Source organism: Trachypithecus francoisi, unplaced genomic scaffold, assembly GCF_009764315.1.
Source record: "Trachypithecus francoisi isolate TF-2019V2 unplaced genomic scaffold, Tfra_2.0 Lachesis_group0, whole genome shotgun sequence".
Classification (NCBI taxonomy): Eukaryota; Metazoa; Chordata; class Mammalia; order Primates; family Cercopithecidae; genus Trachypithecus; species Trachypithecus francoisi.
This window is the reverse complement of record NW_022681453.1, coordinates 185165264-185183163: the sequence shown is the minus strand read 5'-3', so window position 1 is coordinate 185183163 and position 17900 is coordinate 185165264. Positions and strand designations below refer to the sequence as shown.

General features: G+C 39.2%; 1 protein-coding gene across 2 annotated transcripts in view; it reads right to left on the bottom strand.

The window, feature by feature from the left end:
• The window catches only part of STAC (SH3 and cysteine rich domain), a 154057-nt gene extending 136721 nt beyond the window's left edge, over positions 1 to 17336 (bottom strand). Inside the window, exon 1 of one of the 2 annotated variants that reach the window (XM_033212995.1) lies at positions 16928 to 17336. In XM_033212995.1, coding sequence (XP_033068886.1) covers positions 16928 to 17038 — 111 coding nt within the window. In that variant the 5' untranslated portion in view covers positions 17039 to 17336. The remainder of the gene's footprint in view (positions 1 to 16927) is intronic. The other variant, XM_033212996.1, reaches the window with a different exon arrangement.
• Positions 17337 to 17900: the final 564 nt, after the last annotated feature.

Below are 17900 nucleotides of genomic sequence, written 5' to 3'. Positions count from 1 at the left end.
TAACATTTTAGTCTGACCATCGGGGGATGAGGTCAAAGCTGCTGCTCTCCTCATGAGCTTCCTTCTGTTTCACAGCTGCTGCCTAGAGTCTGGGAACCAGATGTATGGGCTCAGAGAGCTAGATTCAGGCTCTTCGTTTAGCTGTCCAACAAGGCTATGGGCAAACTTACCAGTGAAGGTCCAATTAAGAGCCAGGAAAGATCCTGCCATGGAGTTAGATGGCTTGGCATTTTGCTCTTGGTTCCTCATACACAAGTTTAAAATATCTCCTATCATCAACACTACAATGTATTACAAATTGAGCTTAGGTGTTTTTTTTTTTTTTTTTTGTGCTGCCTGCTGCATGCAAAAGTCATCCTATTGGCAATCTATGAAAGAAACTTTGCCAAAATAATCCTAACCACAAGAACAAACAAAGAAATAACATACGAAACAACGTATATTACTTTTTCAGACAAGCTCATAAAATCCACGAAATTCTAAGAGCACTTGGGTGATCCAAAGTGGATTGAAGTTATTCCACCTGAAAGGTAGATTTTTCACAATGATTAAATATCTGCATGATTAGGAGGCTTCAGTAGTCTGAGTGGTGGTCTGACATGAAGCCTCTTGAATTTACGTCATATTCTTTCTTGTGTTCATGGGAAGAAGCATAAACTGTATGCTTTATTTTTGTAAACTGGATTTTTCTTCTTTTGTTATTTTTTATCCTCATGCAACATATTCATGGAACATTTATTTTGATCATTTTCACTTGCAGGATATATACCTGAAGAGAAGAGACATGCCCAATACAGCAGTTAAAAAAGATCCACTCAGATATTGACAATAATGAAATCTTATATTTGAGAATTTATTTCTTCAATGTTAATTAGAAGATCAGATCCATCAGAAATAATTACCAGTAAACTGATCAACACATTCCTCATTCAGCAAAAATGTATTAATTAAATAAGTGAGTACCAGCAACTTTAGCTTGATTGATTTGCCTTTTAAACAAGAGTTAAGAAATTTCAAATCTATCAGGAACTCAGTATCTGACAAAACAACTTATAGGAAACATAACCAAGAATCAGAAAATATAAACAAAAAGTCTGAACCACCAGATTAATCACTAAATAAAAGACAAAACAAAACACAAAACACTAAAAGACAAAACCGTGTTTACTTTTCTGATAGTCCATTAGGCTCAGTGTCCATTTTGTTTTGAGGAAAAAAAAACTCCAACTGGTTTGATGATTTATTTTCCACTACAAATGCAGATTAGCAGAAGCAAATTAGAAGCCTTAGACTAGAGACAGGGATAATCTCTGTGTGGGAGGAGATAGTAAAATGTAAGAATCAGATACAAGAACTAGGAGAGAATAGCAGTATAGAGTCATTAGTGCAAGGAAAAAAGTACCCTACATATAATAAGTTCAATAACTGGCATTCAGAATAGTGATTCTGAGTAATTAGGAAAAGGAAATTATAAAAACAATACAATTGCTTTGAAATTTACAAAGCATTTGCAACGCTGTTATTACATGGGAATGAAATTACATTTGGTATATTCTGCTTTTAAAAGCAGGGAAATGTGAACCAGAAAGATTTACAAGCAAAATTATCAACAGAAAAAATGCTTGCAACATTTTCATGCCTCCCATTATCAGTATGGCTTGATTCTCCCGGATGACCCCTTTGCTGAGCATTCTAATGAAGTATCCCTGTACTTCTGTGAGATGGAAAGCACTAATTTCCCCTAAAATATGGAACTCTGGAAAAAAGTAGTGACTAACTTTGTATAGCAGTAATAATGTGCTATCAGAAAATTATCCCTAGCATTTTTCAACCATAAATCTGATGTAAAAGGTTTATTGCATTTGTATCCTGTGATTTTTGTTATTTTTTTATAATGTTATTTTTCCAAGGAACTTCATCTCAAATTTTTTAATGAAACTAGTAGAAAAATATTATTCAATAAACAGAGATCCAATTTATAATTAATTTTTCATATGTATATCTAAGTCATGTATACTCTGCTTGATAAAACTTTGGTTCAATATCTGCTAAAACAAAATATAAAAAGAGAAATAAATCTGAAAACCTCTAAGCTTGTTGAAATTCAGGGTGGGGCTCCCATTGTGTTTTTAGAATAAGATTAACTGGGGGAGGAGGAAATAAATTTATACAATGAAAACTATGACCAGAGAGTTTTCTCTTTCATAGAGGTAAATATTATTTACCAGAAAGACTCTAGGACTGAAGTAAATTATTCTAATCCAATGTCTTTCTACTTGACTCTCATCTTTTTTTTTTTTTTTTAACTTTGTGGCGAGATGCTTATAGAAGCCAAAAATCAACGTGTTTTCTTGTTGGATGATTCTGGCCCTTGCTGCTATCTTCTTGCTACATGAGGAGATTTGAATGTAGATTACTGGGACTAACAGCCAATCCTTATGACTGAACGTCGACTGATAATCTACATGGACCAAGCAACATAGAAGAGAAGAGCTGCCATAAGCAGTGAGATGAATACTTTTAATTCTTGATGACTTTGTTTGCACCTCATTCCATCCTGCTTCTTATCTTCTAACTGCTAACATTAGCCCCTTTTGCTCTGTTGGTTCTCACCCCACCATTGGAATTTTTCTTGTCTCCACATTTCTGGCTCTGATCTTAGAATTTCTATTCATGTATTCTGGTCGTTCACTATGACCAAGTAGTCTCCAGCCAGATAAGGGCCCTCCTGATCCCAACTTCCACCTCTTGTGCAGGCTCTGTGAAGATGGCTCCCTGAGGAGGAAACAGACACTTCTACTTGTCATCGAAATTCCTCTCATGTCTGCTCTTTTCTCTTTCTTCTCATTTGCTCTCTGTCATGTTTTAAAGACTGGACTACTCACCTCCCTGGCTTTAGGTGCTCCCCATGCCAGTTCATCTTTCACTTCACTACTACAACATTAGTGACTTCTCTTATCCTCACCTTTCAAATCTAAATCCCTGTGTCCAGCTTCCAAGACCTTCATCTGACCTCTTCAACTTTCTGGTCTGCAATTTCCCAGTATGCAATTTCAGTCAAGCCAATTACATTGTTTCTATCTTTGGAAGGTTATCCATAAGATTAAGTTTACATCCCATCTTTCTGAAGGTTACTGTGACTGCTACCAACTTACCTTTGCACAGGGTTTCTTGGACCATAAAATATTTTGAGATATATATCTCTCTCTTTGGATTCTCCTATTAACCTTTTAAAAGTCATTACTGAGTTATCTCTCTCCTTCACACCTCACAGTACACATTCATAGGAACTCTTGTTGAGTTTATTTCTAAAATACAATGCAAATATATTCCTTTTTTTTTTTTTTGACAGAGTTTCACTCTGTTGCCCAGGCCAGAGTGTAGTGGCACGATCTCAGCTCACTGCAACCTCCACCTCTCGGGTTCAAGCGATTCTCTTGCCTCAGCCTCCTGAGTAGCTTGGACTACAGGTGTGCACCACCACACCTGGCTAATTTTTGTATTTTTAGTAGATACAGAGTTTTGCCGTGTTGGCCAGGCTGGTCTCTAACACCTGACCTCAGGTGATCCACACACCTCAGCCTCCCAAAGTGCTGGGATTACAGGTGTGAGCCACCATGCTGGGCCTATATCACTTCTTAAATTGTCCACTATGTGCTACCAGATTCTCCCTAATCTGGACTACCATAGCATTCTAACTGGCCTCCTTACTTTTACTCTTGCTATGCTGCATACAGCAGCCACAGTAATCTTTGTAAAATGTGAGTAATGTACTATCCAGATCCTCCTCCTCCCTGGATTTCTCCAGTGGTTTTCTTTCAAACTTGGATAAAAATCTAAATTCCTTAGCATGGACAATGAAGTCTATAAGACCAAGCCAGCACTGTCCACTAGAGCCTGTGCAATCATGAAAATGTTCTCTAATCTGTGGTGTTTAATACAGTAGCCACTAGCCACATGTGCTTACCAAGTGCTGGAAATATGGCTAGTGTTACTGAGAAACTGATTTTTAAATTTCAGTTAATTTAAATATAAACTTAACTAACCACATGTGGTTAATGGCTACCATACTGGACAATGAAGATCCAGCCACTGGACTCACCTCTCTGTAGGTGAGTTTAGGTGTCTGTACTCACCTCCTGTTATTTTTCCTGTTGTTTACTCAACAATAAGCACCCAAGATTTCTGGCTGTTCTCCACAAATGCAAGCTTGTTCCACCTCTGGGGCTTTGCTCAGATCTCCCCGCCCCCCGGCTTCTTCTCTTCCTCTAGATCTTCACACAACTCATGCCCTTACTGCATTCTCATTTCTGAAACAAAAGTTACTTTTTCACAGAATCCTTTCCTGGTCACTGTCTTAGAGAGTTTGAGCTATTGTAATAAGAATACCACAGACTGGGTGGCTTAAGCAATAAACATTTATTTCTCCCAGCTCTGGAAGCTGGAAGTCTGAGATCAGGGTGCCAGTATGGTCAATTTCCTGCTGAGGGCCTTCCTCCTGGTTCACGGATGGCTGTTTTCTTGCTACATGTTCACATGAGGGAGAGCAGAGAGAAGAAGGAAGCTCTCTCTTGTCTGTTTTTATAAGGCCACTAATTACATCATGAAGCTTTCACCATCATAACCTTATTATCTCCCAAAGGCCGATGTCCAAATACTATCACATTGGAGATTAGGGTTTCAATATAAATTTGGGGCACATATATTCAGCCCATAGCAGTCAGTCTATGTAAAATAGCTCCCTATGCTACCCTATTCCACAAGTACTCTTCTATTTAGCTTTATCACTGCCTAAAATAAGGTTATGCATTTTTTTTTTACCTTGTTTATCATCTGTCTTCTCTACTTTCTCCAGAAGTACAGGTTCAGAGTAGGTGGAAAATGAGCTTTAGGATTGAATTTTCTAGGTGATGCTGGGGACACAGGAGCAAGGGAGTTGAGGGTGTTTGCAAAGAAGTAATTACAATGAAGGAAAAGTAGAATCTAAGAACCTAAAATGGGTGAGGAATACTGAAAGGAGGGTAAATTCACTGATTTAATGGATTTGATGCTCTGGTGTGGCTGAAATACTATTGGAACAGAAAGGCTAAAGAGAATTAGATGGTAGCCATACAGTGGGAAGCTTGAAAGGGAGATTCTAGAGAGGATGTAATGCTTGTTTGAATGAAGTCTTGGGAATGCTTATGGAAGTGGGTGGCCAATATGGAAGAGGGTAGAAGACAAGATCGTAGGAGGAGAAAAGCTTAAGGATTCAGGAGGTCAGGGTATTTGGAAGAGTCATCTTCAGTGTGTGAAAATCATAAAGGATTATGTACAACAGGAGTAGTGCTGGAGTGAATTAGAGTAGGCCTGGCTCTAGCAGACGAGACCTCCCTGGGGTTGGGAGGTGACTGCTGATGACAGCAGGAAATGGGAGAATCTGACAGCATAGATTTTAAAGCTGCAAGTTTTAAAGGAAGAGAGACAATAAACGGGAGGTAGCAGTAAGGCTGCCTCCCTGGTCACTAGGCGTGATGAAGGAAAAAACAACCATCACCTGAAAGCTCTGCAGGGGCCAGGCATGGGGCTCATGACTGTAATTCCAGCACTTTGGGAGGCTGAGGTGAGAGAATTGCTTGAGCCTAGGAGTTCAAGACTAGGCTGGGCAACACAGGGAGACCTCATCTCTACCAAATAAATAAGTAAATAAATAAATAAATAAAAATTAGCTGGGCATGATTGTATGTGCCTGTAGTCCCAACTACTTGGGAGGCTGAAGTGGGAGGATTGCTTGAGCCTGGGAGGCTGAGGCTGCAGTGAGCCATAACTGTACCACTGCACTCCAGCCTAGGTGGCACAATAAGACTCTGTCTCAAAAAGAGAAAGGAAAGGACTAGATATTAGCATAAGAAGTAAAGGACACATCCGAGAGGAAGTTGAGGATAAAGAGGATTTTGCTAAAAGTGAATTCTAGAGTAGAGTAGAGGTTATTGACCTCTAGGGAGGTTGGACGATGGGCTGGATTAGCAGACGTGCAAATCTGTTCAGAGAGGAAACTGTGAGAGGAAGGGGCCTTGCAGCCTTGTGCTTCTAGTGATTGACATCACTGGGAAAGTGGTGTGATGGGAATCTTTTCCAAGGTCTCCAAGTCACCTTGTTCTGATAAAACAGAGTGTTGGAGGGGAGGGGAGGGAATGTGGGATCTTATCAAGGCATAAAGAACTCTGGTGCTGCTTTTCACTCCCCTGGTATCAGTTTGGAGGGCAAGGGAGCTGTGGCATTCCTGGGAGCCCCAGGGTGTTCTGGGTCTTCCTTCTTTATTCCTTTCTTGAAGTCTGACCTCAATCCTTCGTTCTATGGTCACAGTTGCTTCCAGACCTGAGGAAAACATGCTGACTGAAACTTCAGTTATGAGGGCCCTTAGAAACAGGCAACAGGTGCATGTTTCATTTTCAGACAAATGAAGCATGCTCTGGGAGCTGCAAGACATCTTGTCTTCTCTCTACCTGCTGCCAAACAGCCTCCTCCCTGCTCAGGCCACCCCCGTCAGGCTCATCAAGGGCTTCTGGTTTTCTGGTTTGGTGGACTCCGTGGATGATGCTTCTCTATGGAGGAGCTCATCAGAAGAAGAGCACATAAGGAAAAACAAATTAACAACAAAAAGAGCACATAAGAAGAACAGGGGTGAGAGCTGAGTCAAGAATGATAAATTCCGTTGAGGGTAGGTTGAATTTAAGATGTGGGCATCAACAGAGACTGTCCAAAGGGCAGCAGGATGTATTGGTCTGGCACTCACTAGAGTGATGTCTGGGTTGGATGCAGATTTAGGAGTCTTCAGCTGGTGGATGAAATAATAAGAAGTAAGATTTAGCCCAGAGAGATTATGAAGGATGAGAAGGGCTGGGGGTGAAAAACAGAATGCTGGGGAAGAACAACATTTGAAAGACAGGCGGAGGACAGATTGCCAATGGGATCAAAGAGCAACTTCTATAGCAGTAAGAGGGAAACCAAGAATGAGTGAGAGATTGAAAGAGGGAGCAAGGGATCCTTTCTTTTGGTAAAGTGGAGATGTGAACACTCGTGCTTAACGCTTCTGATTTCAAATCCAGATCTAAGGAATCAGTGTTAGACAGAAATAGAGAAGTATAAAAGATGGTATGAACAAGATGGAATCCATGGGAATCTTGCCAGAGAGAGGGAAGATGGGACAAGACTGAAGGAAGGTACCAGTGCTGTCCTCCTATAACCCATCTGGAGATGTTATGAAGATTTAAGTAAAATGGATAATTTTCTGGTAAAATACAAGTTAACAAATCTGACTCAAGCCAATTTAGGAAAAAAGGAATGGAATTTAATAATGGAAAAAAATATTTCCAAATTTTGTTTTAAGACAGGTGGTAGGTTTAGATATTATTGGCATTTTTAAAAAACATTCAAAAAGAATATTATTTCTGGGTTCCATAAAATGTTACACACATAAAAATACAAAAACAAAACAAAAACATTAATGGACATGTTCCCAATTCATCTTCTGAAACTTGGCATATCATTAAACATAAAATCTGACCAAGAACACAAAAGTGACAGTTATCGAACAATCTCTCTTATGTATGTGGATTTAAAAATAATAAAGCATTGGCAATCAAAACTCAAAAGTTTATTAAAATAAAATCCCCATGGCCAAGTAGGACTTGTTCCAGGATTGTAATAAGAGTTTAATATTAGGATATCTATTAATATAATCCATCAGATAAAGAGGCCAAAGGACAAAAAAAAAAAAAAAGGAAAAGAAAAAGAAAAATCACATGATTACCTCCATACTTGCCAAAAAGTCATCTGAAACAATTCCACATCTACTCCTGATGGAAATTCTTCATAAGCTAGGAACATTACCTATCTTTAAAATGAGAAAGACTGCCTTAGTTTAATTGTGAACATGAGTGGGATGTCTGGAATTTGTGTAGAAGGGGATCTTAAGGAATGACTTAGTTAGAAATGGATTTGTCTTTAAGTTGAATTTGCAGGGCACCACATGATTTTTCTCAGGCTATATAAGTACTTTTGGTGGCTTCTAGAGTGGCTAGTGTTTATAGGAGAACTGAGGCCACCTGTCAGCCCAATACTGCACAATATTACATGTATAGTAAAACATTAGTGGCATTTAAAGTTAAGTCATGTGCCAGCCTGGTATCTCTCTAATATTTACCATACTTTTGGAAGTTCTCCAGCAATGAACTCCTGTCCCTACACACTGCACTCCCTTTCCCCTCCAAATGAAAGAGAATTATAGTTAGAGGCAAAATTGTTATTTCACATATTATGATAATATGAAAATAATAGCTATCATTTACTTGCTATATGCCAGGCTCTGTGTTAAGCACTTTACATACACTAATTAACTTGAATGGCAATGCTGCAGAGGACATTATTATGCTCACTTTATGGAAAGTACAGTGAATCTCTGGAAAGTGAGGGACAGGAAAGCTTGTTAAGTGGCATCTCAAAGTGGCACAATGGGATTTGAACATGACTGTGTCTGTGCCCATGCTCTGAACCAGTAAGCAACATTGTATTTCTTTATTAATGGATAAGAAATGGAATATAAATGATTTTAGAATATAAAACTAATATAAGAATGAATTTCTTATGTGCCAGCTATCACCAGTCAAAAAATATAAAAATGGTAATTCATAATAGTAAGTCAGAGTATAAAATACTGTGTGCTATGTTTTTAATGTTTGTGTCCCCCCGAAATTCATTTGTTGAAACTTAATCCACCAGTGTGACGGTATTAAAGGTGAGGCCTTTGGGAGGTGATTAGGACATGAGGGTAGAGCCTACATGAGTCGGATTAGTGCCCTTATAGAGAGGTCTCAGAGAACTACCTTGTACCTTCCACTATGGGACAGCACAGCTACAGGATTCCATCTATAAACCAGTAAACAGGCCCTCTGCCGATGCCTTGGTCTTGGATTTTCCAGCTCCTGGAACTGAGACAAATACATTTTTGTTGTTTGTAAACCCAGTTTATGACATTTTGTTTTAGCAGCCTGAATGGACTGAGATACTTGGAAAATAGCTAACAAAGAATTTGGGCAAGAAATATTTGAAGGCAGTTCCAAGCATTTATGAGAGGCATAAAAGATAGATGTTTCAATAACTAGAGATATACTATGATTTTGGATAAGAAATCTCATTATTGTAAAGATTTCACTGAAATAATATCAGGAGTTTCATGAAATAATATCAGGAGTAATTTGAAATTACTTTCAAGATATTGTTTTCATAATTTGGTAGAAAATGAAAAGTTGAGTGCAGATAAATATAAAACTTCCAAGAGAGTACTTGTATTCTTAATTATCAAACTCTATTACTAAGCTACAATAATTAAAACACATAATAGTCATGCAAGAGTACAGTATAGTAATAAGTGCAAAAATAAAGTTACAAAACACTAGAATATGACAGATAACTCTAAAAGAGAATCTACTACATATTACCACTTATTACATAATAAACATAAAATTTCAAATCAGTGAAAAAAGAATACATTATTCAACAAATGGTTTTAGAAATATCAATTCATCATTTGGAAAAAATAGATTTATTCATACTACATAATGACATAAATTCCAGATGGATGAAAATGATAAAAGCAAAAAGTACATATTGAGGATCTAGAGAAAGATACAGGTTATTTTATTTTTCTGTTCTCAGGGTTGGAAGTACTTTCTAAATATAATTGAAAAGAATAAAACATAGCTAAGTAAATTTGAGACATTTAAAGCCATACAAAAGGAAACTTCTACATTGAAAATGTAATAAAATTGAAAAACAAATTTCAATCTGGGAAAATGTTAGCAATGTATATGAAAGGTTGATTTTAATATTTATAAAAAATTTTTAAAAAACCAATAAGAAATAAATAAACAGTATTAAAATGGACAAGGACATGAACAGATAATTCACATACCAAAAAGACAAGTAATAAAAAAGCATGAAAAATAACCCTTTCAATGAATAAATGTAAGTAAAACAATAATAAAATTCAATAATTCTGCATCATTCAAATTTGCTGGCTAAAAGCCTTTAATACTTACTACAATCCAACAACAAAAACAAAACAATCTAATTTTAAAATGGACGAAGGCCTTGACTAGATATTTTTCCAAAGAAGATATGCAAATGACCTATAAGCACATAAAAACATGCTCTACATCACTAAACATGAGATACCATCTTGTACCCATCAGGATCAACAAAACCCAGAGAATAACAAGTGTTGGTGAGGATGTGGAGAAACTGGAATCCTTGTGCATTACTTGTCAGAATCCAAAACTGTGTGACCACTGTGGAAAATAGGATGGCAATTTCTCAAAAAATTAAACATAGAATCACCAGATGATCCAGCAATTGCACTTCTGGTTATATACCCATAAGAAATGAAAGAGGGGACTCCAACAAGTATTTGCACACCCACTTCACAGCAGCATTATTCAGAGTAGCCAAAAGGTAGAAGCAGCCCAAGTATTCACTGATGTATCAGTGGATAAACAAAATGTAGTATATACATACAATGGGATATCATTCCGCCTTAAAAAAGAAGGGAATTCTGATACATGCCACAATGTAGATGAGCTGTGAAGACATTATGTTAAGTGAAATAATCACAAAAGGACAAATATATGATTTCTCTTATATGGTAAACCCAGAATAGTCAAATTCATATAGACGAAAAGCAAAATGGTGGTTGTCAGAGACTGGTGAAAAGGGGGATGGGGAATTAGTAATTAGTGTTGAATGGGTACAGAGTTATGTTTGGAGATGATAAAGATGCTCTGGAGATGAATGGTGGTTATGGCTGCACAACAATGTGAATGTACTTAATGCTGTAGAACTGTACACTTAAATATGATTAAAATGGTGAGCTGTATGTTATGCATATTTTACCACAGTCAAGAAAAACCTAGGTTGGTTTTGATGTCTGCATGGAGTGGGATCTAAAAAAGAAGGAAAAAATGAACTAGAAATAAAATTCTTACCAACTCAGGTTGATGATAAAGAAATGTTAGTTTAGACTTCAGGTGGACAAAAGTGAATAAGTAAACAAAATATTCATCTTGGAATTCCTAGTCATGGATCTGCCCTCGCATAGATGTGATGCTTGAATTTAGACAACAAAAGTTGGTTTGGTAAACCCCAAACTGAAAAAGTAACAAAATTTGGTTCCTACCAATGATGTCCTAGGGGACTTGACAAAAGCAAGTACTTTGGAGTAAGAACATGCCCATTCTCTCCACATGGATTTATAGATTCAATGCAGTTCCATTCAGAATCCCAGCAGGCGTTTTTGTGCAAATTGATCAGGTGATTCCAAAGCACATGTGGAAATGCAAGGAGTCAAAAATAACCCAAATCTGTTTTGCAAAAGAAGAGCAAAGTTCCAGGGCTTATGCTACCAGATATCAAGATCTTTTAAATAAAATCATTACATTTAAGACAGTGCTGTACTGGTAGAAAGATAGACAAAGAGACCAATGGGCAGAATAGAAACTTCCACATATACAGTCAAATTATTTATGGATAGCAAAAGTGGTACAGTCAAAATGAATATTGACCCCTACCTCACACCATACCAAAAAAGCAATTCCAAATGAATTGTAAATCCACCTGTGAAAGGTAAATAATAATAACAATTCTAGAAAATAATAATAGGAGAATATCTATATGACTTTGGAATAGGCCAAGATTTTATAAGCAGTACACAAAAAGCACAACCATAGGAGAGAAAATGTAAAAATTAGACTACATTAAATTAGGAATTTCTGTGAAGAAGAAAAACGGTAAGCCTTTTTTTTTCAGTGTAGAAGAGAATATCTGCAATACATTTTTCTCTCAACGTTCTCATATCCAGAATATAAGAAGAACCCCTACAAATTAGTAAGAAACAAATAACCTAATAGAAAAATGGGCAAAAGACTTGAACAACTGCACAAGAAGATATCAAATGCCAATAAACATATAAAAACTGCTAAGCTTATTAGTCATTGGGGAAATACAAGTGAAAACCACATTGCAATATCATTAATTGTGCATTAGATGGCCAAAATGAGAAAGACAATACGAAACAATGGTAGCACAAAGAGTGGATTGAAGTCTTATACATTGCTGGCAGGAATATGAATTGGTACAGCCATTTTGAAAAATATGTTAAAGCTGAACATGTGTATACCCTATAACCCAGAAATGCCACTTCTAGGTATACACCCAGTAGAAGAGCTTCATATGTGCCACAAAGAATATATAAGGAATGTTCGTAGCAGTATGGCTTATAGCAGCCCGAAACAAGAAACAATCCAAATGTCCATCTCAGTACAGTAGGTAAATAAATTGTGTTCCATTCATACAATGGAATGTTATATGGTAATTATTTAAGAGTATGGGAAGACTGTTTACGTATAACACTAGGTGGAAGAAAAAGCAAAATTTGCATTTATGCATACACTATTCTAATTCTGTTTTCAGTGGGATCTGCATAGAAAATACTGATGCTTGAGATCTCAGAAATTTCAACTTAGTGGTTCTAGCCTATGGACTGGGTTCCCTTGGTGATTCAATGCAAAGCCAAAGTTTTGTTTTCTTTCATCTTCTTCCCTGAGTAGAAGTTAAATTCCTTATTAATAATAGCTTCACAAATATGTATGAGATATGCTGGGCACAAAGCAGGCACTCAATAAATAATTGCTGATAGATGGACACAGAAACCTTTCTGGGAGATTCAGGCCATGTCTTCATGGTTAGAGATTTCTTTTTCATAGGTTGGATTGTGGTACAGGTTCAGAAAGAACCCTCCAGGAATGAGGGTCACTTTGGTCCATGGCTCCACTAGGACACTGGTGGCTTATATCACCATTTCAAAATCTAAGTCACATGCCGGTGAGTCTATGGCTTATCTTCTTGGGGATGTAAAATAGCTGAAGTGAAATCTCACTGTAGTCAATTAGCATAACTAAAAGCCCAAAGAGGTAAACTCAGTTACATTACAGTAATGTCAGCTGTGGTTATTGAAATTATTCCAATGATGACATTTGGGGTGGCTGGTGGTAGCAGTCATCTGATTTGAAATAAATAGAGAAAAATAATGGTTTATGTTTGTGTATGCTTACAACAAACATATTACGTATTAGGTATATTACGTATTCTTAGGCCTTACAAAAACCACACCAATTAGGTATTAGTAGCCCCATCAGCATCCCCATGAGGAAGCTGAGGCTTTGAGGTGACAGGCAGGTTCACAGAGGTGTCAAGCTCAAAGCCTATAATTCCTCAATATCATCAAAATGTTACCTTGTGTCATATAAGTGATGACAAAGAGATTTATACCAAACCTTCACATTAGACACTAGCAAGCTTTCTGTTGTCAATAAGTCAGTAGGAGAAAAGATGTTCATTGAAATAAGCGATAATGGGACTTGAAATTTTTGTTTATATTCAATGATCTTTGTCAAGCCCTTAGAAAACAAATTAGGCTGTGTCAAGCCCTTAGAAAATAATTAGGCTGTGATCTTTCTGAAATAGTTAGTGGGAAGATAGAGGGGTATGATATATCAGTGGCTTTCAAACTTACTCAACTCAACTAGTTTCATAAAGAAGAAAACCCACAATTACATTAAACTATATTATGACTTGTGCTTACAGGAATTTGCTCCAAGGAAACTGTACTGGGATACCAATGGGGATGGACTGGGGATCGCACAATGAAATCAGAACCCCAAGATGGGGTTCATAGATAAGGGTATTGCCAGTAACTATCTGTGTGATCTCAAGCAAGTCATTGCCCCTCTTTGGGCCTCAATTTCCTCAAGAAAAAGAGAAAGGACATTAAAATAACCTTTGAAGCTATAGACCCTTCGTGAAGCTATGAATTCTTTCCTTAGATGATGCACATAAGCATGTACACGAACAACTTTGAATGCTGGTTCAGGTTATTCACAGATTTTCCAAAGACTATTTGTGAGCTTCCAAAGAACATAGTGGCCCTTAGTTTAAAATACCTGAAATATGTGCTAATTGGAATTATAATAATGTTTATGAAAATAACCCTTATCTTTGAGAGATGCAACCTAATAGCATATTTACAGGTGAATTATTTCATGTCTGGAATTTGCTTTAAAATGATCCAGTATGTGTGGTGGTGGTGGTGGTGGTGGTGGTAATACATAAAACAATACTGTCCATGAATTGATTGTGAAGCCACATGATTAGGTCCATGACAGTTCTTTATACTGTTTTCTCTACTTTTGTGTATATTAAAATTTTCCATAATAAAATCAATTTTCACAATGAAAATGATCTAACCTTTCTTGGCTTCCACTTCCCTATCCATAAAATAGAAATATTAACAGAATCTTCTATCGTGAAGATTAAGGTTGTACCTGACTTACAGTAATCATTCAGTAGATGCTCACTATTGTTCTCTCAACTATGTAAATATATAAACAGATTTAAAAAGACATAAGATATAGATCAAAATATTATTAGTAGATGCTTCTGTATGGTAAATCAAGAGCTGATTTATTTTTCTTTTCATCATGTATGTCTGGACTGTTCAAATATTTACAAAGAGTATTTGTTACTCTTATAATAAGGCAAAAAAACCTAAATCTTTTTAAAAAGTAATTTTCAAAGTCTTCCTTGAGAGAGTTTAATGCCCAAAGGGGCCTGAACCATGTTTGTCCCACAAGATATTTTACAAACAAGACGACTTCATGGAAGAGTAAGATGGAATTCTTATTACCGTCTTGTTCACATTTTCCTCACCAAGCTCTCATGCTCAGGGTCAAAGATCCTTGTAAATGCCAGTAAGCTTTAAGCTAAGTCTTCCTAGAATAGAATGAATTGAGCCTTCCTCTTCTTCAGTTGCATGCCATCTTACTGCCTTACCTTACCACAACCATACTAGCAGTTTAGCCTTTTTTTTTTAAGGGGCATGCATCCCTTTGAGAATATTACGAATGTTATGCCAAGAAAAATTCAGATTTAGGCATATGATATTGCATTCTATTTCCTAGGGTTCATGGGCCCCCATAGTTCATCTCCACTAATTAAGTTTTCTGAGGCCATGACATCAAATTTAGGAATGTAGAAACACACATCTGGTATATAGACCACTTTGAGAAAAACTAATTTGTACAAAACCATAAGCCAGATAAATTGGTGGATAATTATGGGCATTACATACATGGTTTTTGCTCTGCCAAATAATTCCCATTAGGACATCTATAAATAGCAAATCCATATAGTGCATTTGAACCATACCATTGTTTGCCCAAATGCTAAGCCCTTTCCAGAACACACCTACTGCAGAGCAACAGGTCAATTCAAAAAGTTCAATACTAGTTTTACTCTTGAGCTTAGCTACATTCATTTATAGAATTCTAGCTTTCCTCTAAAATGGCCACTAACCTATATCACTTTGGGGACTGATGTTCAATGGGAGGCAATGATACCCAGAAACTTTTTGACTAAGGAGAGGTAGTGCTTGTGTATGGGTTATCAGATTGCTTTGGAATGGATCATTTGAGATGAGATGGAGTCCATCTCTTTATTTCCGGAAGGAAAAGGATAAACATGATTGAGTCCTTACAGTATACCAGGTGGACATTAGAGCAGCTCATGTACTCCTCACAATGACTCCGGAAGGTGGGGGCTTTTTCCCTAGTTTCCAACCGAGTTTTAGAAAAGTTGACACATATACCCCAGGTCTGGCAGCCAGTAATTAACAGAAAAAAATAAAAATAAATAAGAGGCAAAGCTTTCGGGCTTAGATTACTATCATTGCTGGTTAACTTCAGGGGGCTGGGAAATGTACAGTGCCCAGGATCACACCAAATCCAGAGAGCCACTCAGGCTGTGATTTTCATCCTCCTGATTGCATCAATGGCTTCCAGGGATGCATGTGAAGGGAGATAGGATCGCACTTTTCCTTGCCCCATCTGGCCTGTCCCTATCCTACAAACTGGCAACCCCTTTCCTTTGCTGGTATACACGGACTGCCTCACATTCCCCAAATGCCTGGGGATCGCACAATGAAATCAGAATAAAGAGCCAGGAACTCTACACTTAAAAGAATCCACGTAACTACAAACTCCATCTTAGGATTTCCACCACCAGCTGAGTTGCCATTTGGCATTGCACTGCCAGCAGCCACATTTTACTCTATCCTCCTCCAAGATTTTCAAACATGTGCCTGGCACCCACGAGAGTTTCAGAGGAAGTGTAACAGCGACAGGAGAAGTGCTGCGGGTTTGGTTTTGTGTATACGTGTTAGTGTAACTTTCATAAAAGCAAGTGTAAGTTCTTAGAGTATTAACTTTCACAAGAGGAACATCAACTTTCAGACAAACGCAGGCAAACCCTTTTTCTTTTTCTTTCTTTTTCTTTTTTAGTGAGTGGTATCTGAAGGTAGGGGTGATCCCTGTTATGCAAAAGGTCTCTGAGACCCTTGGGATACATACATGCTTTTCTGGCCCAGTACTCAAGCTTTTCTGGAAGAGTATCCCTCGGCTGTCTCCATCCCTCAGCCTTCAAAAGCCACCTAATACCCACCTACACGTGCTTTGGACACAAGCAGGTTCAAAGCACAAAGCAACCAAGCCACCACCCTGCAAGAAATCGATCTCTGAACCCGGAGTCACCATGAATTGCGCGTGTGGATGTGTGGGCGAGAAGGCTAGGTCCACAGGGATGTGGTCCAGCATCGTGAGCAGCGGGTCCTACCAGACGTTCAGATCTCAGCGGGTCCTGCCGGACGTTCAAGTCCTCCAGCCCTGGGCGAACTAGCAAGTTTCAGACCCCCACGCCCGTGCTAGATCGGAGGAGAGACAAAGCTGGACCGAGAGGAGAGGAGTGTGAGTTTGTGTTCTCTTGGGGCAAGTGTGCTCGGTACCTTGGATTCCTGGCTGCTGGTGGATGCAGGAGAGGGCGGTTGCTCGGCGCCCGCCGCTTCCTTGGACAGCCCGTCCACGTCGTCCTCGCGGGGGCAGCTCGGAGGGATCATCGTGGCCGCGCGGGAACGGTGTTGGGCTCCCGGAGGAACAGCGAGGCTGCTGTCCTGCGCGCCCTGCCCGCCGCGCGCCAGGCTGCTCAGCTCCGGGTCCCGGGGACTCCCATCCTGGCCGAGGCGCCGACGTGCCCTCCTCCAGCCTCGCCCCCTCTCCCGCCCGGCCCTGCCCACCTCCCCTGCACTTCCGCCGGCGTGGAGGAGAGTGCGCCCTGCCCCACCCCGCCCCGCCGCGCCCGCGGCCACCTCGCCGGCGACCTCACAGTCGTGACTGCCACTCGGCAGCGGGCGAGCGGGCTTCAGCTCGCCCACAGGAGGAGGAAGGAGGCGGGGAGGCAGCTCCGGGGCGGGGCTGCGCGGCCAACGCCTGGAGTAGTGAGGGCAGGCAGGGGCAGCGCCCTGGAGAGGGCTGGGGGAAGGCTGGGCGCGCGCCGGCACAGAGTGGGGGTGATTCTGTAGAGAGGATGCTGAAAATTCAGACTCAATCCCCAAAGAATAGAAAATCTGCGAATGATATAGCCAGAAAGGACCGCTTGCAACAACTCCCTCATTCCTCACCCCAACAATAGTGACTGAGAGAGACAGTGACTTAGCTAAGCTATTTATAGGGTTCAGTGACAGAGAGCAGGGATCGGAGTGGGGGTCCCCTGACTCAACGGGCACTGCGCTTCCTCCATTCAGCTTTGATCTAAAGCAGAGAGATAATGCGGTGTGTCTATGGACACCTGTTCCTCGTTTGTTATGCACTTATTGTGCTAAACCCTTTCTTTTTACCTTATTTAATCCTCCCAGCTACTCTATGCGTCTAGGGATGATCACTTCCATTTTATGAGGAAATTGAAGCTGTAGGAATGAGGAA